The sequence below is a fragment of the Ostrea edulis genome, chromosome 2 (assembly GCF_947568905.1).
Source record: "Ostrea edulis chromosome 2, xbOstEdul1.1, whole genome shotgun sequence".
In the NCBI taxonomy this organism is placed as follows: Eukaryota; Metazoa; Mollusca; class Bivalvia; order Ostreida; family Ostreidae; genus Ostrea; species Ostrea edulis.
Genome location: NC_079165.1, coordinates 83,846,817 through 83,873,769, shown reverse-complemented (window position 1 = coordinate 83,873,769; position 26,953 = coordinate 83,846,817). Strand labels below are relative to the sequence as shown.

Genomic DNA, 26,953 nt, shown 5'->3' with positions numbered 1-26,953 from the left:
AGTGATAAATCACAATAACGAAAAGACGAATTCCATGAAACACATTTAACTTTATTGTGACAATCAAAGGCTTATAGCATTTCACAGTGCAGACAAGAATCAAGCAGCCATTGCCTCTGTACCAGGATGGTATTGCAACATGAAATTCCCCAAGGATACTGTCAGTCAATTATATCTTGTTTGTAGTCAGATATACTACCGAAAGAAAGCAAATTGTAAAGAAACATTGTTATGATTCTTTAAACCACAAAATATAACAAATCTGTACATGTAAAACTATTTTGATATATTGCAATGCTGAAAGTCCTGAATACTTGAAGTAAACTACATGTACAATAAATTGTTGGAACTTATTTACATCAATACAAAGTTAACAAACATTGAACGTTTATTTGCATTTCACAATAACGGCACTGACAAAGATGACTGGATCACAGAAAGCAGAGTTAGGGCCCCACGTGTCAAGCAAAAAATACTTCAGATGAGAGATCTTAATACATATAGTTCTTGTGGAGTACTGGTGCACCAATTAAGCCAGCTTGACGATTATCGAATCTTGGCCAAATGAGCATGAATTTTTCACTAAGCTTTGCTCAGGGCCATCAGCGTAAAGTTAAGCTCCTCCGGATCTCTCGCCATAAACTCTTTAACCACTTTTGCAGCATCCTTAAAAACAAATATTCATATTACTTCTTTTTTTTTCGAACATTCTGTTATAACAATTACAGTAAAACACAGTTTAGTGAATCTTCAGGGTCAGCAAAAAAAAAAAAAAAACCCAAGAAGCCCATGGGCCACATCGCTCACCGGAGTCACCTTGGCTCATATTTAAAGATTTTCCCTATATATTCGCATTTAAAACTTCGATCCCTATTATGGCCCCAACCTACTTCTGGGGGCTATGATTTTTTCAAAATTGGAATGTGGACTATGTCGGGAAGCTTTCATGTGAATGTAAACTTTTTTGGCTCAGTGATTTTTCTATAAAAGATTTTTAATGACTTTCCCTATAGATTTCTATGTAAAACTTTGATCCCCTACTGTCGCCTCATCTTACCCCCAGGGGCCATGATTTTCATAAACTTGAATCTGCACTATGTTATGAAGCTTTCATGTAAATTTCAACTTTCATGGCCCAGTAGTTGTTGAGAAGAAGATTTTTAAGGATTTTCCCTATATATTTGTATGTAAAACTTTGATCCCCTATTGTGGCCCCATCCTATCTTTGGTGACCATGATTTAAAAAAAACTTCAATCTGCACTATGTTAGGAAGCTTTCATGTAAATTTCCACTTTCTTGGCCCTGTAGTTTTTAATAAGATTTTTAAAGATGTTCCCTTTATACTTGTATGTAAAACTTTGATCCCCTATTGTGGCCCCATCATACCCCTGGGGGCCATGATTTTAACAAACTTGAATTTTCACTATGTCAGGAAGCTTTTATGTAAATCTCGGCTTTTCTGGCTCAGTGGTTCTTGAGAAAAAGATTTTCCCTATATATTTGTATCCAAAACTTGATCCCCCCTTGTGACCCCATCCTACCCCAAGCGGCCATGATTTTAACAAACTTCAATCTGCACTATGTCAGGAAGCTTTCATGTAAATATAAGCTTTTCTGGATCAGTGGTTTTTGAGAAGAAAATTTTCCCTATATATTTGTTTGTAAAACTTTAATCCCCTATTGTGGCCCCCATCCAACCCCTGGGGGCCATGATTTGAACAAACTTGAATCTGCACTATGTCAGGAAGCTTTCATGTAAATTTCAGCTTTTCTGGCCCAGTGGTTTGAGAAGATTTTTAAATGACCCCACCCTATTTTTGTATTTTTGCAAGGGACATGGCCCTTCATTTGAACAAACTTGAAAGCCCTTCACCCAAGGATGCTTTTGGCCAATTTTTGTTGAAATTGGCCTAGTGGTTCTGGTTAAGAAACATGAATTTGCATTATGGAAGGAAGCTTCTGGCCTAGTGGTTCTTGAAAAGATTTTTAAATGATCCCACCCTATTTTTGCATTTTAGTGATTATCTCCCCTTTAAAGCAGTCTGCGAAATTAGCGGTAGTCCGAACACCCGTGGCCAGTGATTTTTCTGTCAGACTTGTAAATTCCGCTTGGCAAAAAGTCCGACTGGCTTGTAAAAAAAATACCCGTCGGAGTTTTAATTTGACAATTGGAAGTAAATGAATATTACGCGCATGCTCAAGTCATAGAATTAGAATAACTCGCCCAAAACAAAGTCACTCGTCCCATTGTTTACGCATATTCACTCGGTCTGCTCCGGATTTCGCATGCATATAATTTACTGTAATTTTCAACGACTTTCTTCGAGCAAGTGAAATTGAGTTTGGGCATGTGGATTTCCTGAAAATGGTTGCCCTAATGGCTTGTGGTTTGCAAATCTTAATATCATTGACTGTTGAAGGAGGCATGGCCCTTCATTTGAACAAACCTGAAAGATCTTTATCCAAGGATGTTTTTGGCCAAGTTTGGTTATAATTGGCCCAGTGGTTCTGGAGAAAAAGTCGAAAATGTAAAAAGTTTACAGACAGACAATGGACAAAAGGCGATCAGAAATGCTCATTTGAGCTTTCAGCTCAGGTGAGCTAAAAAGAAAAAAAAATGCTTTGTTGTACCAAACTTTGTTATATCCAATGAAATTTTCATTTTCCTCTCATAGGAAAATAAATATCACTTCGCAATAAGCACGAATTCTTAATGTGTGTTCATTATAAGCATGTTTTACTGTACCAGGTAAACAGCTTTATTATGTTCATGCTGCTAAAATCCTGTTTGTATGTCACCTATTTACACAGAAGTCCTCATCATTAACCGTTTCTCTAATTTTGAATTAAAAGTGCTTACACTGTGCATTTAAACATGTCCTGACATTTAGATTAATTGTATATTGTTTAAAGTCCCTCTCAAGAATTTTTCACTTATACGGAGACATCACCATTGCCAGTGAAGAACTGCAAAATTTAGTCCTATGCTCGGCACTTACGACCTTTGAGCAGGGAAGGATCTTTATCATGTCACACCTGCTGTGACATGGGACCTCAGTTTTTGTGGTCTCATCTGAAGGGCAACCCCGTTTAGTCGCCTCTTGTAACAAACAAGCAAGGGGTACTAAGAAAGTATTCTAACCCAGATAGAAAAAAGATAATGTTGAAATATTTATAACATTTGTGAGGATATAATGTAACACAGTTGCTTGTCATTATTTGGTCCCATTTCGAAAGTATCTCCACTAAATTTTGAACCCTGCACAGTACCTACTGTATACTTACACAGTGACACAAAATACCTGGTCCTCTTTTTTCGATAATATAAAGTACATGTACTACACTGATCCTGTAATCCTTTCCTTTAACCCAGATTATCTCTAACAACTAATCAGGAATTTTGTCTAACAACCAATCAGATTACCTCTATTACAACCAATCAGATTACCAATAAAACTAAAAACCAATTAACCAAGTGGATATGAATATGATTATGCAGTTTATGGTAATATTGTACAGTATATTATCTTTCCCTCTAACAACCAATCAGAAGAGGTTTGTAAATACTATACTGATCTTGTAATCCTTACCTCTAACAATGTGTCCTGAGAAGTTGGTCCATGGTAAACAGGTGCTTCATCTCGGCCATCTACAACCAAATAAAAGTGTAATGTCAAATACTTTACAACCTTCATACGATATGCACATCTACAACCAGATAAATGTGTGATGTCAAATACTTCACAACCTTCATACGATATGCACATCTACAACCAGATAAATGTGTGATGTCAAATACTTCACAACCTTCATACAATATGTACAATTTTTAAAAACAAGAGGCCCACAGGCCTTATCGGTCACCTGAATACTAGTGAAAAAGTATCACTACTTCCATGGGCTATGAAATCTAGAAACAATTTCCTGTTCTGAATATCCAAGCTAAATTCTAATGTTCAGCAACAGTATAAACAAGATGTGTTCTTAAAACTTCGCTGCCCTCAAAAGTGCATACACTGATGAAAGGTTTAAAATAATAGGTGTATTTACATTAAAACATCAAAAGATATGACTAATCCTAAAGTCATAACCCTGGGTTATGAAAATCACCATTTTTTTGTACATCCTTTTCCTGCTATTCTTAAGTATACATTTAAATTTTATACAGTATCAGCAAACTTACACATACATACTATATACTAAGTCTGACCCCACCCTGGGGTCAGAACCCTTACTCTAGAGAAAATCAAAGAACCAGAGCCACAAAGTACTAAAATTGGCCCTTTTGCCAAAATAAATGAGACTTTCACAGTTGATGCCCTACGAATTATAGGTTACAGAACAATTTATTTTATAACTATATCTTTTCTAGTTTTCGTTTTACAGTGTTTAAACTTTGTGTTGTTTTCCAACAGAAAAACTATATAACGTCATGATGTTGACGTTATGAGAATCACAGTGTAATACACAAAAAATGGACGCATAGGTTAATATATGTTTTTGGGGCTTATTGTGGTTGTAAATCACAACTGTTAAAATACTAGGAACTTGGATATTTTCTATCACGATGTTTAAATTTGTGATATACCCCCCCCCCCCCCCCCCCCCCCCCCCCCACTACATAACACTACAATTTTTTCCCCGCTGTATTGGACATAATTGAAAAATCGTGATCAAAAATTAAAATTCCTTGCAGTGAAAGGACCACAGCAAATAGTATTGTTTTACCGTCTATCTCAAAGACGAGTTTATATTTTCAAGTTGCATATATCTATATGTATCAACTTCCATTAAAATTGATATACTTAAGGATACAAAAGAGGGACAACTGTATAATGTTGGTTAAACTTGAGTAATTATAGTAACTAATTACAAAAATTGATTTTTAAAACTATTTAAAAAAAAATAAAACACGGATTTTTAAAATTGTCTGAAGTCTCAATTTTCTGAGCGAGGTAGACCTTTAAGTCCATGGAGATCTGACATCTGTGCCTCCTTCGTGCCACCGTGCACCTTCGTGTGATAAAAAAAAATACTAAGCGAAATATTAGTGGGTGAAAATTAAAACGCATAAAACGGCGACTTGTATATATTCATATCATTTAATGATATATATTATTGTAAATTTAAAATAGTAATTTAATTTTAAAAAATGTACCTTCACTGTCTATCTTTAAAGAATTATCATACTGATTTTATAACTTACTTAAATTGTTTACATGTTGGAGTTTGCTATTCGAAACAATTCATCTTAATTACCCTTAACTTATGACGTCCGTTCTGTATTAACTTTTCACGTTTAAATATGTTTGAAGCAGATATAGAGTGGACAGTGTCGCTAAATGGATTTTAATTATCTCTAAGTAGAAACCTCAACGTGTTTGTAAATCGGGATTATTTCTTGTATATAGATATATCAAGATATTGATATATATCCGTATGCAGACTTCCCCGCAGACGTTCACACCTTTATGAAAGGCCCAAATTCTCGACATCCCGTACACAAACACCTGTACGTGTTACTCGGCACATTGTTTCACAGCACGAGTTCACCAAATAAAAAAAAAGGATCAGTTGACTTTGAAAATGAACAAACGAATATCACATGGTATAAATTGGCATTGATTTCAATTTGTTAAATAACATGAATTATAGCAGCTCAAAGAAATGTGGACCATAAAATGACAAGTAAAAACATTGGTTTATTTGTGCGATTATTTTAAAAGATTTACATTCAAATTAGTGCACCACATGTCTTTTAATGTATAATTTTTATTATAATTAAGAATATTAGATGATTTAGATCCGCTGTCTACATGTTTACAGGTAGTGTAGAAATATCAAAAAGTGTACAGTTGACAACGCGATCGAAAAATCTAGTAAATCCAATGAAGTTGTAGTAATATAGATTATACATTTCATTTTTGACTGAGAGGGCGTTAGATAGCTAGGCACGTAACATCGGTTTAAAAAAAGGAGCGGGGGGGGGGGGGCCAGTCCTAACTCGCGCCAGCCAAATAATTTAACATGGAAATTAAATATATCAGAATGAAGTGGAATGGTTAATTAATAAGAATAATATTGTACATTTAAGATTTGATTAAACTTCCCCTACCAGTATACAATTACTGATGTTCTCTCTCTCTCTCTCTCTCTCTCTCTCTCTCTCGAAGTGATAGATTCAATACTGTTGTATAGCGTGTATAAATAGAAGCAACTAAAATGCAAATTGTTTTAAATAATGTTGTCTATATATTTTTGTGTGTGAACTAATTGCATTTGAAACCGAGATTTTAAAACATCCTAACAGTAGACTTCGATGGGTCCATGTGGCGACCTATCCACTGCACACTTAAAGAAATTGAATTTGGGAGGGGGATTGGGACAGTTTGAGTGGATGAAGACCACCACCCACCACCGCCACCACACGCATGTACACAATTTAAGGTTTTGAAGATTGGACAATGTAAGCACAATTTCCTGTTGCTATTGTAGGCTGGATTATTAAATTAAGATATATTCATTGGCACAACACACGTCCAGTTTATTAATTGGCAAAACATATATAATATAGCATTCAGTCCGTCTGTCATAATTTAATTTTACTTGTACCACGCAATTTGATTTGTTGAGCAGCTGAAATTTTTTTTTTTATATTGTATAAATGTAACTTGGCATGGGGACACACCTCCTTGACAACCAAGACCACACTATTTTTTCTTTTCTAATTTTACATTGGACAATGGAACACTGATACGTTGATAGGCCTTCGAACTAGGCCATGGAATTGAATATCAACGGAATTAAACATGCACAATAAATACTCTTTTGTCTTACCACCCCCCCCCCCCACCCCCCCCACCCCCAACAAAAAGCAAAACGCACAGTCTTTGTTTGCAAGTAGTTACATAAAAATTAAAAAAAAACTCTTGACATGTACAACGATATCATAAGTGAAATAAAAAAACAAAAACCGGTATATCTAGTATTTTCACATGGGGGTTACTTGATCCGCCTATCGAAGCATAAAATGCGTCAGGAATGTCTTACAACAGATGACGTCATGTCTCATCGATAACATGTGGATCGCTATCTATGAATTGCTTACATAATTTACTGTGTCGGATTTAACTGGCGGCAATGCTGCATGCTATGGTAAGTCATATTGTAGTTTAAATCTGTTATTTTGAATTCCTTTTTGCCTGATCAGGTCATGCTAATATTCAGCCCGAAACTTGGATACTGTAAATCAAAAAAGGACTTGCTCCCAATGTACATAAAGTTAGGTTAAATAAAACAGTTATTTCGAATGTTGACAGTCTAAAGCTGCGTAGTAACAGTTTTGTAAAATAAATAAAGCAAAAATTATTCTATATGATATGAGAACCATACAAGAATACTTGCGTGAAGTCTGAATATTTTCCGATATCCCAAAGTGAAAGAAGACGCTGCGCCGCGCCATGTTTATTTCAGTCACTAGGCCTAACAGTTTTGGCAACTGTCGTTTCGTTCAATGATAATGTTTATGATAATAATGTAAAACTACCAAAATTGTACACAGTTTTTAAGCAACGATGCAATGAAGATGTATAGTGAACGACTTTAAAAGATGAAAACAACTAGGTATTGAAAATGAGCATCTATAGTAAAGGGCAAAACAAGCTGCAACCGAAAACTATTATTAGGTGAGGGAAATTCCGTTGCTTTAAAAATAAACACCAAACTAAAATGACCTATGTACATGACACGAAATAAAAAACGTAGTTTCCTTCTCCATAAGATACTTAAACCAGCCATATTTTCTGTAAAATTCAAGTTTACCACCACCAGCGCATTATAACCGTAATATTTTTCAGCAATCCGGAATATCGTTTTTTGAAAAATAAAAACAGTGCTCCTAGCTCGCCCTAAAATATTTTTGCATTTAAGGTCAATTGAAAAGGTGTATCTTATAAAATTACTTTAAATATTTTGGGCGAGATGAAACCCGTATGGCAAAACCTTTACAAAATAACCAGTTTTTGGTGAAAAATGACAAAAGTACGGTACCGTATCCGGTTCTAGTATGTATATAGCTTTAGTTGTGCTCCTATTTTTAAAATCTAACATGTTTTTTTAAATCCCGGATTCTGATACATATTTATAACACCAATACTCCTATTCAACATTTACTTTCATTTTTATATATTTTAAGGGCCATATTTTGGGGTTTGTGAATCAGGTTCTTTACAATTTTGGTAAAAGACTATCTGCTCTATCCATTTAGCACTATATAACAAGTTTGGCCCCGCCCTGGATTCAGAACCCCTACCCCAGGGATCATGAAATTTACAATTTTGGTAGAAGCCTTCCTGCTCTACATCACTATATGCATTTAGTTTTTCTTACATGTGTGTGGTTCTTGAGAAGAGGATTTTTAAAAATTGGTCAATTTTGGGCAGTTTTTGCCCAGCCCCTAAGGCCTCAGGGGTGAAGGAATCCTGAAATTTACAATTTATGTTCCCCTTGTTCAAAATATGTTTCATACCAAATTTGAAAAGAATTGGAATGATAGTTATCAAGAAGTTAAAAATGTCTATTGTTCACACATTTAATAACTGACCATTTTGGCCCCACCCCGATACCAAAACCCCTACCCCTGGGATCATCAAATTTACAATTTTGGTAAAGGACTACCTGTTCTAAATATCTATTTACTTTCAAGTTAGTATCAATAGCACTCAAGACGCACGACGAACGACGACGGACAAAAACAGAAGATTTTCAAAGAAATATTGCATTTTCACTATATAATCAATCAGCCCCGCCTTTGCACCAGAACCCCTGACCCAGGGGCCATAAATTTCAGTTTTGAAAGAAGCATCCTTGATCATCATTATCATACTATTAGTTTGTCTACTTAATACCCAGCAGCAGAGAAGATTTTCAAAGAAATAAAATGCATTTTCACTATATGATCAATAGGGCCCTACCCTAATACCAGAACCCCTGACCCAGGGGCCATGAATTTCACAATTTTGAAAGAGGCATCCTTGCTCATCATTACTATGCTATTAGTTTGTCTACTTAATACCCAGAGACAGAGAAGAAGATTTTCAAAGAATTTCTACATTTTCACTATATGACCAATAGAGCCCCACCCTAACACAAGAACCCCTGCCCCAGGGGCCATGAATTTCACAATTTTGGTAGAGGGCTCAACGCTCATTATAATTATGCCCACAGTTTGGCTTCTTGATGTCCAGGAGTAAAGAAGAAGATTTTTTAAAATTACACTCATTTTGATGGTTTTTGCCCCACCCCTCAGGCCCCAGGGGGGCAGGGACCACGAATTTCACAATTTTTGTTCCCCTCCACCCACAGATGCTATATGCCAAAATTGGTTGAAATTGGTTCAGGGGTTTCAGAGAAGAAGCTGAAAATGTTCAAATGTTAACGCACGACGAACGACGACGGACAAAAACAGATAGCAATAGGTCGCCTGAATGATTCAGGTGACCTAAAAACTTTTATGGCAATACTGAATACTAAGAAATTCCTATACTAGTTGTGCATAACTACACAGTTCTAAGTAGTATTGTGTACTTAAAAATTCTTTAATACATGTTATGATTACACAGTTTATGGTAATATTGAATATGATTATGCAGTTCATGGTAATATTACATATGATTATGCAGTTTATGGTAATATTGTATATGATTATGCAGTTTATGGTCATATTGTATATGATTATGCAGTTTATGGTCATATTGTATATGATTATGCATTTCATGGTAATATTACATATGATTATGCAATTTATGGTAATATTGTATATGATTATGCAGTTTATGGTCATATTGTATATGATTATGCAGTTTATGGTCATATTGTATATGATTATGCAGTTTATGGTAATATTGTATATGATTATGCAGTTCATGGTAATATTGTATATGATTATGCAGTTCATGGTAATATTGTATATGATTATGCAGTTCATGGTCATATTGTATATGATTATGCAGTTTATGGTCATATTGTATATGATTATGCAGTTTATGGTCATATTGTATATGATTATGCATTTCATGGTAATATTACATATGATTATGCAGTTTATGGTAATATTGTATACGATTATGCAGTTTATGGTCATATTGTATATGATTATGCAGTTTATGGTCATATTGTATATGATTATGTAGTTCATGGTAATATTGTATATGATTATGCAGTTCATGGTAATATTGTATATGATTATGCAGTTCATGGTAATATTGTATATGATTATGCAGTTCATGGTAACATTGTATATGATTATGCAGTTCATGGTAATATTACATATGATTATGCAGTTTATGGTAATATTACAAACGAATCAAGTATTTCTTACTGAGTTGGTACAGTCCTCCATCTTTGCACACAAATGAAACAAAGTGGGTGTTGACTTTAGAGTCACTTGGCGGGGCCTGTAAATTTAAATTACACTTCTGTAATTAAATTCTGCATCAATTTTTACAGTTTATGATCATTCATTAGTGAACTTAATAGAATTTAAGAAACCATAATATACATGTACACATAAAGGAATTCCAAGAAGTGTACCTTTTCATTATAACCTAATCAAGACATACATCCACTTCTTTGACACATTGAAGGGGGAACATTTACTCTTGTCAAAAATACTGGGGAGCGACGAAACTGAACATTACTCTTGTAAAAGAAGCATGAAAACTGATTCTTGTGGCACAGTGCTTAGAGTGATCTGCCCTTGTACAAATTGTTAATGTGGGCAAATATACATGAATCAATACAAGTTTCTTTCCTCAACACATAATTTTCTGGTTTATAAGAACATATCATACTTTTCAAAATTAATAATCATGGGGAATTCAAGGAATTTTACTGCTTTATAAAAGGAGCCTGATGCCCTGTGATGAAAGTCTTACGGATGACTTAATTCAGCAGAACGTTCCAGGATATAAAATATTGTTGTCTACAAAGTATTTCTGCATGATTAGTGTTTAGAGAGTCCTTAAGAATTCAATATTGTTTGACATTTCAATATTGGTCTGTTGCAGAGTGTGGCCTGATACACTATCCAAAAATAATTATTTGAAACTCATTTTTGGCCTGTCATTCATACTAACCTACCTAAGAGAAAAAAGTATTCAAAGCTGTTCAAAATTTCATAGTAAAAAGTAAAAGTTATCTTAGGAAAAACAAATAAGGTATTTCATCCTTTCTTTTTCTTTTCACATTTGATAAACAAATGTTCATATATGACTGTTAATACTATTTGTAGTTAACATAGGGAGACAGACTAGCATATAAAGTTGTAAAACTTGTTTCCGAATCCTTTTGCTACTATAATAATGATTGTTATATTTATATGTGTGATTACTATGCAATAATTTAAATATGTTTATGCTAAAAATATTGTGCTTATTTTAGAGAAAGCAAAATAATTCAAAACTTGAGAAAAATTTCCTATGGAATTCTAACATAAAACAGTACTTGAAGAAATAAAACAGATTACCAAGACAACATGAGAAGGCAGTGTGAATAAAACAGTACTCTCAGATTATACAACTCTCAAACATCAAAGTGGAATCAAGGGCAGATCACTCTAACTGATAAAAAGGGAGTATCACAGTGTGCCAAGCCTTGTTAACTGAAAAATGTATAGTAGCATGTAATACGAAAATTTGTATGCAACATGTAGTGTTTAACAAAATAAAGTAATCGTTGAATTCTTTAAGGATAGGTAGGACAATGATCAGATGACTGAAATTTATTCTGTCGGATACTCCTCATCATAATAGTGGCTGTTGTCGCTTTACTACCTAAGACATCATAACATACTAAACTATATCATGTCTCATAGTAGGCTGTGACCTTATAGCTGTGGGGAATATTGTGATGTCTCTGTGTTAAGGCTCTCCAATCTAATAAAAATCAATTCCAGAACAGAAATGGCCATGTTGTTAAATGTAGAATTTTTCAAACAAAAAACAGATGCACTTTTAAAACATCACATGTATATCTTCAATGTTTTTATAACAACTAATTCATTTGTATTATTCTAAAATTCAATATAACCTTAGTCTGTCCTTCTTGTGCTGTGTCATCATGAGCCAATCCCATGTCCTACAAAAGATAATCATAACTTTCTAAAATTTCAGCTGTCCTACAAACGATTATTACCATAACTTTCTACCAATTGAAAACACGATGTGCACGTGCAGAGTAACAGTGGCCATTGAAAGCAGTTTAATCTACGTAATTCACATATGGCTTTGCTCATATCAAGATTCTCTTTGATGAATGGTCCTTCATGTATACGCCAGAATCAAAGTACATCTATCTGATCATGCGAACATGCTTTATTCCCCAGGTATGGATCCTTTCGCTTTCATGTGCGCCGCCATTACGATAAACAAAATGTTTAGGTTAATAGATAGGTCACGGCAGGAATATTCTTCAAAAACTACAGTCATTGAAAAAACAAAATCTAATAAGAGGCCCATGGGCCACATGGCTCACCTGAGTCACCTTGGCTCATATCTCAAGGATTTGTTAGGGTCTGTAGAGGGCCGAAATTCGGCCCAATTCCCAATGCTGAAAAGCAGACGTTTTTCCCAAAATTATGCCTAAAAATTCCCAAATGATGGATGCTTTGATGACAATATGCCATGAGGGGCGATCCAACCTCAGTGCCATTCTATTGCAAATTTTTTTTTGATAATTGATAATGAAATATCAAATTTTTTGCTTGTAAGTTGTTTTTCTTATATTTGTATGAAACAAATTTCCCAATTTCAATCAAATATCGCTATTTTTCCCAAACTTGAAGGCTCTGGATCCTGGATTCAAGGGGTAAAAAAATCCCTGTATCTAAAGATTTTCCCTATATATATCAGATTATAAAACTTTGATCCCTATTGTGGCCCAAACCTACTCCCGGGGGCCATGATTTTACTAAACTTGAATCTGCACTATGTCAGGAAGCTTTCATATAAATGTAAACTTTTCTGGCCCAGTGATTCTTCAGAAGAAGATTTTTAATGATTTTTCGTATATATTTCTTTGTAAAAACTTTGATCCCCTATTGTGGCTCCATACTACTCCCTGGGGCCATGATTTTAACAAACATGAATCTGCATTATGTCAGAAAGCTTTCAAGTAAATATCAGCTTTTCTGGCTCAATGGTTCTTGAGAAGAAGATTTTTAAAGATTTTTCCTAAATATTTGTATGTAAAAATTTGATCCCCTATTGTGGCCCACCCTACTCCTGGCGGCCATGATTTTAAGAAACATGAATTTGCATTATGTAAGGAAGCTTCTGGCCTAGTGGTTCTTGAGAAGAAGATTTTTAAATTGACAATCGGAAGTAAATGAATATTATGCGCATGCTCAAGTCATAGAATTAGAATAACTCGCCCAAAACAAAGTCATTTGTCCCATTGATTATGCATATTCACTCGGTCTGTTCCGGATTTCGCATGTGTATAATTTACTGTCATTTTCAACGTCTTTCTTCGGGCAAGTGAAATTGAGTTCGGGCATGTGGATTTCCTGAAAATGGTTGCCCTAATGGCTTGTAGTTTGTAAATCTTATAATATCATTGACTGTTGAAGGAGGCATGGCCCTTCATTTGAACAAACCTGAAAGATCTTCACCCAAGGATGTTTTTGGCCAAGTTTGGTTATAATTGGCCCAGTGGTTCTGGAGAAAAAGTCGAAAATGTAAAAAGTTTACAGATGACAGACAACAGGCGATCAGAAAAGCTCACTTGAGCTTTCAGCTCAGGTGAGCTAAAAACCGATTAATGGGAATAAAATTTTCACAATCGAGCGCTTAGAATTTGCCAATGGTCAACTGATTTTCAATTATAATCGATGATTGGAACACCACTACCCTTTACCCAAGGATACATTATGGCAAGTTTGGCTGAAATAGGCTCTGTGGTTCTGGGGAAAAAGTCAGAACTGTGTATAGTTTACATTCAGATGGATGCAAGACAACAGACAGTGTTTTTCACACCAATTTATAGCTACCTTATGGCCTATTATTTGTGAAAAATCTTCAAAATTTTTAGATATTGGGAATTTTTCAATGCTGAATTTCTTCCTATTTTTTTTTTATATCCATTGTACTATTCATTTTTTCATAATTAAAACTTTTTTTGGCATTTCACATAATACTTCAAACTATGCAACACAGCCCATATGTTATGAAATCAACATTATACAGGATTCTAAAAACATTCGCTCAAATGCTGAAAACATATAGACTTGTTAGTATCTAATAATCTCAGGACTCTCCTGACGCAGTAGTAGGTATATACTTAAAACATTTGTTACAAAATTTGTTTTACAAAAGTTGAAATAAATCTTTACTCAGTTTATTTCATTGGGAAATTTGATACCATGTAGGAATTTCTGGACAATTTTTGTGATTTTTGCTAAAATTCAGCAGCAATTCTTCTGTAAGAAGATGACAGATAATCAGAAAAGCTCACATGAGCTAAATAGAAAATATCTAATTTCAATTCGAATATATGAAGAGGAGCAACATGCCTACTAGAACAAGGAGTGCAAACAGAGACAACAACATGAGCAAAGATTGAGAATCAACAGCTGGGGGAAAAACCTTCATAAAATTTAACACATTTAGAGTCAGAATTTCAAACAAACTTTTAAATTTTTTTTAATTTACCTGGTCAGCTTGTAGAAACTCTGCTCTCTCATCAGCTGTCATATTGGCAGTGTTTTTGAGGAACTTGGTAAAATATTTGTCATCTGCAATACATCATACTTGATATTAGTTGACTTAGGCATATACCTACTACTGTACAGTTTGCACCTATTAAAACAATTTTATTTATGCATCATCGTTGGCTTTAGTATATAAAAATTTAAGATACAATATTTTATTTCCATAACTGAGAACAATTGTTTTGACTTTGTCATGGGCAGTTCTACAATACAATAGAATGGTAGTAAAATTTAAAGGAAAATCATACCTTTGAAAGTTATATTTTTCTCATTATTGGCAAGTGCATGTACAATTGCTATAGTACCACAAGCATTTCTGATTGTCTGTTTCACAAAATACAGGCCAGAATCTGTTTTGTATTCACCAATACGTGTTGCCTCAGACTGAAAATGAAAATAAGGTCTTACTTTCCATAATAATTATTCTATACCACATTAGATAAATCTTTAGCTCCGTCCACTGTGAAATGAGTGCCTACCTTCTCCGTGATTGGATACAAGAGAACCACAGCAGCCACGGGCCTGGGGACCATTAGCAACAATTCATCCTCCAAGCCAAAGACATCCGCAAACTGCCATTCTTCGGATACACCCAAATTGTGAATGTACTATACACAAAGGGAAAATTACAATCATGATTTGTTGTTTGAAAAACATTACACAGGATATAATATCTATATATTTCAGGAATAAACATTTAGGTTGTTTGTATCATAAGGGGGGGGGGGGGGGGGGTATAAACAATGAAACAATGGAGAAATTCACTCCACACTCAAAGTCAATAAAAGCATGCAATCGATGTCGCTGGCACTTTATTAGAAAATAAGCTATATCAAATCATATATACTGTGTGCTATACATTCATGGACCCATAGCCTCCTTAGGCATGGTATACTTTTTATTTCCCCTTTACTTATAAACTTGGTAGGAAGTCTAGATACCCTAATTTTGTAACATACGTGACTGTCGCCGACTCAATTTTTAAAACTGAACAAGCAAATGTAAAAATCTGAGAGCGTGTTTGTTAATTCTCTTTGCGTTATTATCATTTGTATTACCTAAATTTTCATTCAATAAAAGTTTAAAACTTTTAGCGTATGATTTTAAGCAGTGGTGCATATATTGCTCCATGTCGCCAGATTTTATTCTGTGATCATTGGGTCAATTAAACTTCCAATGTATGGACAAAGATTTCGTCTTATCTTTATGTTTTTTTATCTATTTTGTCGCTAAAATATCCAAAAACTTAGGAAAAATATTCATCAAGCGATATTTGGATGTGACATTGAGAAGAAGTTATCATTATTTTCAATATTTTGCATGTCAATTTAAGAAATGTAACATTCGATACAATAAACTTTTTATCAAAACATATTTGCAGAGCAAATGTTATCCCTTTTATGAAATCCCCGTAGTGTACAGAGAATAAAAATATAAACATTCATTTTGCAGAAGTCATTGGTTGGTCTGAAATTTGACAAACGTGTCAAGATGTAACATTCGTTACCGAAAAATTAACTAAAGGGAATAATATAAGAATTTTCTGCGTATCTTGCTCGCTGTCTGCATGATATGGTATACGACATGGATGTCTACTATGAACATTTGAGTTTGAAAGTCAATACGTGTTAAACTTCGAGAATTAGGATTAATTTTCTCTTCAGTAAGTACTGTAGCAACAACTGCAATGTTTTTGTATACAATATTGATTAAGCAGATGGAATGTTTCGGTCTGAATTTGTTCTTATGATATCAAAGAATGTATATCGTATTCCAAATATCTCTAAATTCCTCTGGTGTAAGCATTACATTGAGTAGAACACTGGTAACATATGTCACTCAAAGTAACATATGTTACTTAATCAAATGCTTGATTAGACATCAAATATTGAACTACATATTGACAAAATATCATCATTAATGATATATTTGTTGAATATCAACTAAGCTATGAAGAAACAAATGTGTTATTGTTCCCATATTCCTAGCATATACAGATATCCTCCGCAAGAAATACAGGCCATGCTTTTCTCTGCTACTGTCTCAGACCTGTGATTCTTCCGTCAGAAGACAAAATCTCCCGAATTTGAGCCCCCCTTCCGTTCCTTCCGTTAAAATGTAAAATCTTCCGTCATTTCAAATTTTCAACAACAAAAATTTTCTGAGCGCTATTTTTCGATATTGATAAGGAAAAACCCCGAGACAATCGAAAGTCGTCTTTTGAATTACGTATTTCCGATCGAGCTCGAGCTTCGCGATATTTGTGTAACTGAAAGTGTTTCCGGTCAAAACAAACCTTACAATTTCGTGTTTAATTCCATTTATTTCATAAGTATTTGTTGTTTATTTCACCTCAGCATTTGAGATACAGGAATATTGACGGTATATTTACCCGTCCATTCTTTTTCAGTTTTTTTTTATCCCGGGATATTCAATAAAGTTTAATATATTAATACTTTGAATTTTCGATCAGCTGACTTGCATTTTCTGTTGTTACTTTGCAACTTGTTTTATAAAATCATTCCATCTGGTTTACCATAAGTGTGTTGCACTTACCGAAAGTGAACATTTGTTATTGTTTGGTACGCTAACTAAATTTCATTCCAGTTTTCTAGTTTCATATTACCCTTTTAATTCAAACTAGGAATAGAATAGCAAAATTTCCCCTGTGTTTCACTTGTTCATTCAGAACAACCCTCCTGTTTTTATTATAAATCAGTTCAGCTTATTCTACTTTGCTTGTAATTCTGAATTAAGCATTCTGGAAGACTTCGTAGCCATTGGTAATGTATTGATTATACAAATATTTTAGTGTGATAATTGTTATAACTTGTTATCTCTGTAATAAATATAACAAGTTTTTTTTCATTTAATTGTGGTTTTTAAGGTATTGACTTAAGAATTATCAATGTTCTTAACACAAAAAAGGATTTATCAATGTTCTCAACACAAAAAGGATCTGATGATTATGAACTCAGACACTTGGAACACAAAAAAAACCAACTACTAGTAGCATGATTTCATTACCCAATGAACACACAAAAACGGTAAAAAAAAATGTCGATAAAAAATCTCCAGTTATCAGACCAAAACTCCAGCTGAAAATTTTCAAATCTCCAGTTGTGGCATGACAGTTCTGTCACAGGTATGCAGTGTCTTATTTATGATACATGTAACAATGCAACTCTACATTTATCAGTTTGCTAGAATTCAGCATCTTTTCATAATATATCTTAGAAATGAAGGGATTAATCTCTGATGATTGTTCTATGCAATCTCATAGAGAAATCATTAAAAAATATTTTATCTGAATGGAATGTATGTTACCAGAAATTCCATTACGTAATATCATTCTAATTGTTTTCAATTTTTTTTTTTTTTTTTCAGATATTTCTTACGAGAGCAGAAATATAGAATAACTACCATGAAAAAAATGTTTTAAAATAAAAGAACAACCATGAAAAAATGTTTTAGAAACAATAATATATGCTCCCTGTGTGGCAATACTGAAAAAGTCTGTATAGACAGTGAAAATAAGGGTTTAACTAGTAGTCAGAGGCAAGCATAATGATACATGTAAGTTTGATCTCTCAAAATACTTATAAACAACTACTCATTTGAGTCATGTATGACCTTTGACCTTGTGACTTGAAATCCAATGGGGGCCATCTATTGATAAAGGGGCACCAGTGTTTCAAGTTTGATGTCTGTCAAACAAAGAGTTCTCAACGGACAATATCTTATGTCCAGAGTAGTTTAACCTTGTCCTTTTGACCTTAAAATCAATAGGGGACATCTATGTCTTAAGATTCACGTTTTAAATATTCATTCATAACACTGCGTGGTGCATTATACTGACAGTTTCTATGGAAAGGTATTCCAAAATAAGCAACAAAAATATAAGATTCGGTATACATTTAATCAAAATGTTGGGGAAATTAAACATTTTCTTTACAATATTATTGTAAACAGATTGTTAGAAATGTGTAAATATGTTTCTTTCCATTTTTGAATAGAAATAATGTGTTTATAGTAATGAAAGAAAAATAAGAAACATACGTTACTTTTATTGTTTATTATAACAAAGAGCAATCCGAGTTTCAAAATATGTGCCCGTTATTTCTATCAGAATCATGAGCATTTACAGGTCTGTGGAAAACTGCCGGTCATGCCAGCAAGACCCTCTTAATTTGGTCATGACCGACATAAGTTGGTTAAATGTCGGACCGCATGACCGATGTTGTTTGCACCGCCCGCATTAAGAAAAACACAAATGCCACAGCGTAAACAGTCTTTATCCAGAGTTGTCGTTTCTTATGCATCGGTAATCCTCAGATGACTTCACTACGCAATGCTTTAGGCCTATACAATATGTGAGGTGGAAGCCACTCGAGGATCTCCAAATGAAACTTTTGTCTGGCTCCCTCGCTCACTAACAACGATGCATAGTAGGGACAGGGAACCAGGCAAACTAAACCGCGCGAAAGTATGGCGTCGTGGCCGATCAAATTTACACCGGGATCAAAGCCAGGCCAAGCATCAAAAAGAAAAGGAGATGTTATGTTATGTTAATTTTAACTCTTAATATTCGGACAGGCAAAGTTGATAAACATGTCTGTCTGAATGACAGGCTTCTGAAAAAAAAATTCCACAGTTCTGATTTATATAGCGAAACATCAATCTTTTACTTTTGTTTTAATTGCATATTTTTTTTTTTACAAATTCAGAAGAAAAGACACATTTGGTAAATTTCTTTTCTTACCTACATTATATTTCTATTAAAATTGGTATTTCCATTGAATTAAGTGATGTCATTATAATTTTGCAACATCAATCGTATAGAATAACTGATAATAACATCATTTAGGCATAATATTTTTATGGATGTACTGTTATGAAAATGTTGAAACATACGTTACATAATCATAGCGCTATAACTTCATTTACATACAAAAAGCTATTGTTCTATATCTATTGCTAGTCTTTTGTTTTCATGTTTCATACATATTGAACTGTTCGAGAATATTTGTTAATCAATTTTATTTTCTGTCATTTCAAAGATATTGAAAGTGATATCTAGTCGTTCATTTTGCGTTCTTAAAATCTTATTGCTGACTTTTACAGCGGATAATTTCTTGTTGTGTTAATTAAATATTTTCTTTGAAAACCTGTTTTATTGTCTTTCGCAAATTAGAAAAATATATGCTCAGTCAATTCCAATACAAGTTATGGAATAATACATGGAAAATTAATGTTTATCTTAAATATTATCATGTCAAGGAATCAGTAATGAAGGTTACATGTGAGAAAAATCTCTAAAAATATACCATACTTTGACCTTCTGTAAAAAAAAATCTGTCATACTTAACTTGAAACAATTTGAGGTGAGTGTTCAACAGATATTTACCATTAATAAACGCATGTTACCATATATATTTTGAATGGTCGATAAACCATGATTTTGAAACTCTCAGTTGCACGTTTTTATTGACTTTGAGTGTCCATATATGCTCCTACTTTTTAAATACCCTCATGATGCAAACAAGCTAGAAATATTTGTCATATCGTTTTGGTTTTACAATTCAAGTTGAAAAGTCACTGCATTTATCCACAGGAACCGGTAATTTTGTCTGTCATAATAATAGTAGTGGTCAATTGCCAATAAAAAGCACGGTGTTATACTTATAGATCCGTAAGTATTATTTATTATTATTACAGACAAAATTACCACCCCGGTTCCAATGAATTATCGAGAAATAAACTAAATAAAATGTAAAATTTATATTACGTAATATTGATATGACAACATTCTGATATTTTTCTAGACTTTGATAAAATTATGCTAATCATGCATTGCTGCAATGCAGATGTCGAAGAACAAATTAGAGTGACTTCCCTTAACCTGGATTTACGCGTGCAGTTTCCACGGGTGAATCATTACCTTGTTCAAAACCTAGAATAAAAAGAAAATACATTGTAAAACTGCTGTACGGTTTTTTCTTCTTCCAAAAACACATTATAAATGTAGACTAATTGTTAAAACTCACGTCCGGGTTTGACTCTAGCGGTATCCAACTGATTTTTTCTGCCATGTTTCTTGTTTCGCTTTCACTCGAGAAGTGCTTTGAGGATATTGGTTACGTCGTTCCTGGTTGATTTCCGATTTCCTGTGATCTGAAGTTTCAATAGGCGCAGATTATGAATATGACAAAGTCAACAATGACAATTATCTCGAAATTACGAGAAGATCAATTATCATAATTACCACCACCCCCCAAATATAATATGTGTTAATTATTAGTAAAGTAAAAGTAAATTTTATTTAAAGTCGGCACTATATACATTCAACAAATCAAACACAACCTCTGTACAATTTAGACTGAGCTTTTTAACCGATTATATAAATGTCTCTGATTTTCTCGAATTTCCTATTTGGATTTTCTTTTTATTACGAGCTTGTACAAATTTATGGTACCGTATGTAGGCTAATTATACAACTTCATTATTCGTAATATACTACTAGTTTGCTTTGATCTTTGCTTCAATATTAGATTTTGTTCTTGTCATAGTATTTGGCATATTTTGTTTGAAGTATCATTTTCATTTTAGTGTGCACGCATATCAAAATCTACTTGGCACAAGACTTTGACTTGTGGCGATGCTATGAACAAAGTATACACGAGGCCACCAACGACATTCACAAAATTTCAATAAAGTAACTAAACTATTATCAGCCTACAAAGAAAAACACAACATAAAAACAGAACCAACAAAAAATGAAAAAACTCTAAACACTTTCTAGAAATATTTCGACCGTGTTGCCGGTCGGTCGTGGATATATAGATATAAAGCACAAATAATTTCACTTCATTTGGATACACACTTCCGCCCCTACCCAGGGTTGAACTCACGACCTGCGAAACTCCTAGCAGCATGTAACCAGCGTGCTAGACCGCTCGACCATCTAGGCAAATCTAAAATAAACTTGTTTTCGATGACGATGGAATTCTCGCCACGCTGTCACACGCTACACGGTCATTGAGAATGGATATGGGATACAGTTATTTAACGTACATTTAAGAGGATCATCCATGATGCACATTGCATTCGAAATATTTCATATAAAGCACAGAAATAGCAATGAACTCTTAAAGGGTTTTTACCACGATTTTTAGAGTAATTAAAATCAGAAGGAGTAACGTTAATAAAGCACGTTTCTGCTGTTACATTGTTTCATTACTCCCAATAATTGATACAAACATGCAATTTATCTGCATATTCAAAGCTTCCGCTTCTCAAATCGTCACCAATGAGCTATCTAGTCACGTGATACGTCATGACGTCATACGTGTCAATGTGCTGCAGCAGCTATGTATGTATGTGTGAATAGATTCTATTGAAAGTCATAAATTATACAGAATGGATAATTAATGTTCTGACATCGATGACATTCCGTTAGTAAATTTAAGATTCCGCCATACATATTTGAACCTGCCGCTGAGCCAAATCTTAAAGAAATTTCCTCAGCAAACATATATATTAGCCTAATATATGGAGCGTCAAATTAACATAAACTCAAATAATTGAAGATATCTTCAATTATTTGAAGATATTATCAATTCAATTATTGCTCTCTTTAATTGAATTAATGCGCGCATTAAATCAATTATTGGTCTCATCAAATGAATTAATGCGCGCTTCAATTCAATTATTGCTCTCATTAATTGAGTTAATGCGCGCATCAATTGAATTAATGAGAGCAATAATTGATTTAATGCGCGCATTAATTCAATTATTGCTCTCTTCAATTCAATTGATGCCCGCATTAATTCAATTAATGAGAGCAATAATACATTTGATGCGCGCATTCATTCAATTATTGCTCTCTTCAATTCATTTGATGAGAGCATCAATTTAGTAGAAATATTGCTCGCAATAATTAATTTAGAGCTCGGTATAAATAATTTGATGATCTCTTTAATTCAATTGAAGATATCTTTAAATCATTTACAATGCTTTTGTGTAAGGAATTAATGCGCGCATCAATTCTTTTAAAGAGAGCAACAATTCAATTAAAGATATCATTAATTCAATTGTGGATATGTTGAATTGAAGATATCTTTAATTATATAGTTGTTCTCTCTAAAAGAATTATTGCTCTCTTCAAATGAATTAAAGATATCATTAATTCAATTGAAGAGAGCAATAATTGAATTAATGCGCGCATTAAGTCAATTATTGCTCTCATTAAATGAATTAATGCGCGCATCAATTCAATTATTGCTCTCATCAATTGATTTAATGCGCGCATTATATCAATTATTGCTCTCTTCAATTGAATTGTAGCGCGCATCAATTCAATTGTTGATATCATTAATTCATTTGAAGAGACCATTAATTCAATTAAAGCGCGCATCAAATCAGCTGAAGAATTAATACTCTCATCAATTCAATTAATGCGCGCAATAATTCAGAATTGAAGATATCGTTAATTATTTGAAGAGATTTTTAATTCAATTGTTGCGCGCATCAAATGAATTGATGATATCTTCAAATAATTGAAGATATCTTCAATTATTTGAGTTTATGTGAATTTGGCGCTCCATACTAATAGCCTACTACATCGACATGGACGGACTCGGACGGAGATCCCGCTCACAGAAAGGATGGAATTTTCAACTTTTGGTATATATCTGAATGACACATTTCGTTTGCAAACATTTTGACTGTGTTCCCTTGTAGATCATAATATTTTCAAAGCATTAGAGGTCTGTATATGTAGAGTGTAACATGCATTAATTATTTAGCTAATGATGATCTAATTAGAATAAGTTCTTCTCTAACCGTTACACTGGAGAAGGTAGAGAAAATTTGCTTTTAATTAAATTGATGCATTGACCTACAATGTGTCGAAGGAAACAGTCGATTTACCGATCGATTTAATTTATAATTTTATTTTTCAAAGGGGGGGGGCGGATTTTAAAATTACCAATCTGATGAAAATCTATCGACTTCTTAAATCGTATAGTGTGTGTTTAAGAGGGAGGGAGAGAGAGAGGGGGGGGGGGGGGGGAGATGGGGCCAATGGTCGTAACCTTTACCTTATAATCGTCCCTCTCATTACTTTTTAAAAATAATATAGGGGGGAGGGGGCTGTCATTCATTATATTGTTGCAATTTTTTTTTCACTATGTTATTCAGCATTTTTGACGATTATTGAATGGCATTTTTTCGACTTTTTCATTTACTTACTATTTTAATCGGGGGGGGGGGGGGGATAGACCGTGTAGTCATTTCGTACATGGTGTCAATACTCAAAACTTCAAGCGGGGGGGGGGGGGGGGCAATATATGTTGCATATGAAATCAAAGGTGCATTTATATAAAAAGTGTATGCTACACAGAAATTTCTGTGGTTGTCAGACCCGCGGCGACTTCAATGATTGCCTCAATACCTGGTAGGCTATAAGAGTTCTCAAACTGAAGGCAGTCTCTGATTATGTCGAGTCTGAAGGACAACGAGCCTATTAATTTGTAAACAGAAATGTCGATATCATGCATTAAATGGGTTAGAATGCAATGTGTAAGTTCGCCGTTGGTTTGAAGTATTTCTAAATTTAGTTCTAAGCTCACAAAATTTTTCCGACTTGCCTCGTTGGTAAAAGTAAAGAAACTCTTTTTTTTTTTTTTTGGTGCTCATTATTACAGTATATACTGTACAACACAATATGATGGGACTTGTAACTGTTGAATCTCTCCATTTTGTATCAATAGCCTGCTGTATGTGCTGTTCACAACAGGTATGACGTTACATACTAATGGCGCGAAAATCTCTAACGAGAATATCTGGCTTTTTGCACTTTCGATACAAAATAATCACCAACGCACGCTTTATATTGAAAAAATAATAATATCACGATTCAAAACACCACAAGCAATAAAAATCGTGGTAAAAACTAAGTGAAGAAATATTTAATATAAAGCACAGAAAATTTCACTTTATATATATATATATATTGCACATTGAAATGTTAACAATCATGTATGCTGTATGCCCGAGAGGGCCCTAATTTGGAAATAAATCATATTCTATTCTATATATAGGGGTCACATGGACTTTCACCAGTAACACATTACAATACTACAGCTGTATATTGAATCAATGCAATTATCTGTAAAATCTGACTAGATAAATCAAACTGAATAAATGCCTTGATCTTACCGCTGTTTCTGGTATATCACTATACGTACACCGTCTTTCAATATTATATCCGAATCGATCCGAATTATCGTGTCCTGGGTTTTGAATCCAGAGCATTTCTTGGACCCATTTTATATATCAATGAACGAATATTCTAGAAATAAGAACGCTATAATCTCTAAATTTATAGGTATATTTCATTATATTGGCTTTTGCTAAAAATAGCTTCGGGAAATTCCCACTCCCTTTAACACGCCACGCGCTGGTTAATGGTTTGAATATTGCATGAACAAATGATTGCGATAGTACACAAAATAACTTAAGACACCCTGTAAGTTCTTGTATAAAATAAAAATAAAGAAAAACATAGTTTAGTCCATAAAATTATATCTAGGCCTAAATATTCTAATGGCACAAACACAATTGGCAAAGGCCCTAGATCTATCTATCTACATGTATATATCTATCTATCTATACATGTATGTACATACATTTATAAAGAAAAATTAGAACGCCGAAAATAACTCTAGCGGTCCGGTTTCATTTTCAATCTTCAAGATAATATATATATATATATGTGTGTGTGTGTGTGTGTTTCAGATCCACAACACGGACACAAGGTTGAATTCACTGAAGAAATAAAAAAGCACTAAAATGACTAACGACTAGAACAATACTCATTCGATTGTCAAATTTTCAATTTCGAGACGACATGTCCCTTCCTTAGGACAAAGAAAGGTTTACATAAAATGGCTAAAAATGTATGAAATTTTAAAAACCTAAAGTTGCTAGCACTATATCTAGGAAGGGACAAGATTTGGAAATGTAAGTTTGAACCGATTGCTTTGATTAATGCACTGAATGACACACACACACACACGCGCGCGCGTAGATATAATAGTGTGAGTTTTGTGGTTGAATTATATCTATTATTCATTTTCAAAAAGAGGGTTGAGATTGTTTTCTTGTCAACAATTCGACCCCCCCCCCCTTTCCTTGCTGCTTTTAGAACTGGGTATGAATGTCAGTCCACCTTACTTAGGATCATGGAAGACTGGAAGAGAGCCTTGGATGAGAATAAGTATGTAGCCGCCATTCTTATGGATCTCTCCAAGACTGTCGACTGTCTCTTCCATTATTTGCTTCTACGGTCTTGGAAATGAAGCCTTAAGTCTTCTGGAAAGTTATCTCAGTGAGAGATATCAATATGTGAAAATCGGAGAGTTTTCTATATAGTTCATTTCAACCAGTTTTCAAAGGCGTTCCTCAGGGCTCGATACTTGGACCAGTACTGTTTAATGTCTTTATAAATGATATTTTTGGCTTTGTCTCTGACTCTTCCATTTATAATTATGCTGATGACAACACTGTTTCTCACTCTTATGAAAAAACAGATATATTAAAGACCACATTGGAAAATGATAGCTTAGCCCTTTTAAACTGGTTCAATTGCAACAGAATGAAGGCAATCCCTGACAAATTCCAGGCAATTTCAGTAGGAAAGAAGAGCAAAGATTTAGAATTAACTTTTGATTTAGGAGAAACTACTCTATGCAGTGAATCGGAGGTTAAACTATTAGAGGTAACCATAGATTATCTATTAAATTTCTACTCCCATATTGCTGACATCTGTAGGAAGGCAGCTAGGCAATTAAATGTTTTAAAAAGAATTGGACACAATCTTAATCGTTTAAAGACCCCCAAAAAAAACACCGTACGGTTGCTCCACGGATGACTGAATGTGGGCGGAGCTTATCCATGGTCAATGTTATTTACCTGGAATTTACCTGGCCAAGAGATCGGTTGTTGTGTATATTTTTATGATATACACAGGAAATTTCTCAGGTTATTACAAATTATGCTTAGTGTCTTGATTTGTGCAACAACAAAAAAATATTTAAAATTTCTACCGACATGCATACCGCATTTTTATTTCCCGTAAACCGTCAAACTTGGTCATATTTATGTATTGCAAATGACAGGTT

At 33.9% G+C, this 26,953-nt stretch overlaps 1 protein-coding gene across 2 annotated transcripts; it reads right to left on the bottom strand.

The window, feature by feature from the left end:
- Window positions 1-30: 30 nt before the first annotated feature.
- Window positions 31-25,149, bottom strand: LOC125682320 (ubiquitin carboxyl-terminal hydrolase-like). 2 transcript variants are annotated; one of them, XM_048922812.2, is made up of 10 exons: window positions 24,990-25,149; window positions 20,816-20,942; window positions 20,710-20,721; window positions 15,248-15,376; window positions 15,017-15,152; window positions 14,710-14,792; window positions 12,089-12,136; window positions 10,380-10,455; window positions 3,592-3,650; window positions 31-666 (listed from the first exon to the last, which is right to left on the bottom strand). In XM_048922812.2, the coding sequence occupies exons 2-10, from the start codon at window positions 20,858-20,860 to the stop codon at window positions 583-585; spliced, it is 672 nt and encodes a 223-aa protein (XP_048778769.1). In that variant the 5' UTR covers window positions 20,861-20,942; window positions 24,990-25,149; the 3' UTR covers window positions 31-582. The 2 variants fall into 2 exon arrangements, with proteins under 2 accessions (XP_048778769.1, XP_048778770.1); XM_048922813.2 differs by lacking the exons at window positions 20,710-20,721; window positions 20,816-20,942; window positions 24,990-25,149 and adding an exon at window positions 16,818-16,951.
- Between the last annotated feature and the right edge of the window lie 1,804 nt (window positions 25,150-26,953).

What these genes read in the sequence shown, in the direction of transcription:
- LOC125682320 (XM_048922812.2), bottom strand. Translation starts at nt 20,860, where the DNA reads ATGGCAGAAAAAATCAGTTGGATACCGCTAGAGTCAAACCCGGAC. An exon ending in TGTATCCAATCACGGAGAAG is followed by an intron (nt 15,153 to 15,247) that starts GTAGGCACTCAT and finishes TTTCATTTTCAG; the next exon opens with TCTGAGGCAACACGTATTGG. An exon ending in CACAAGAAGGACAGACTAAG is followed by an intron (nt 10,456 to 12,088) that starts GTTATATTGAAT and finishes TTAAATTTACAG; the next exon opens with GCCCCGCCAAGTGACTCTAA.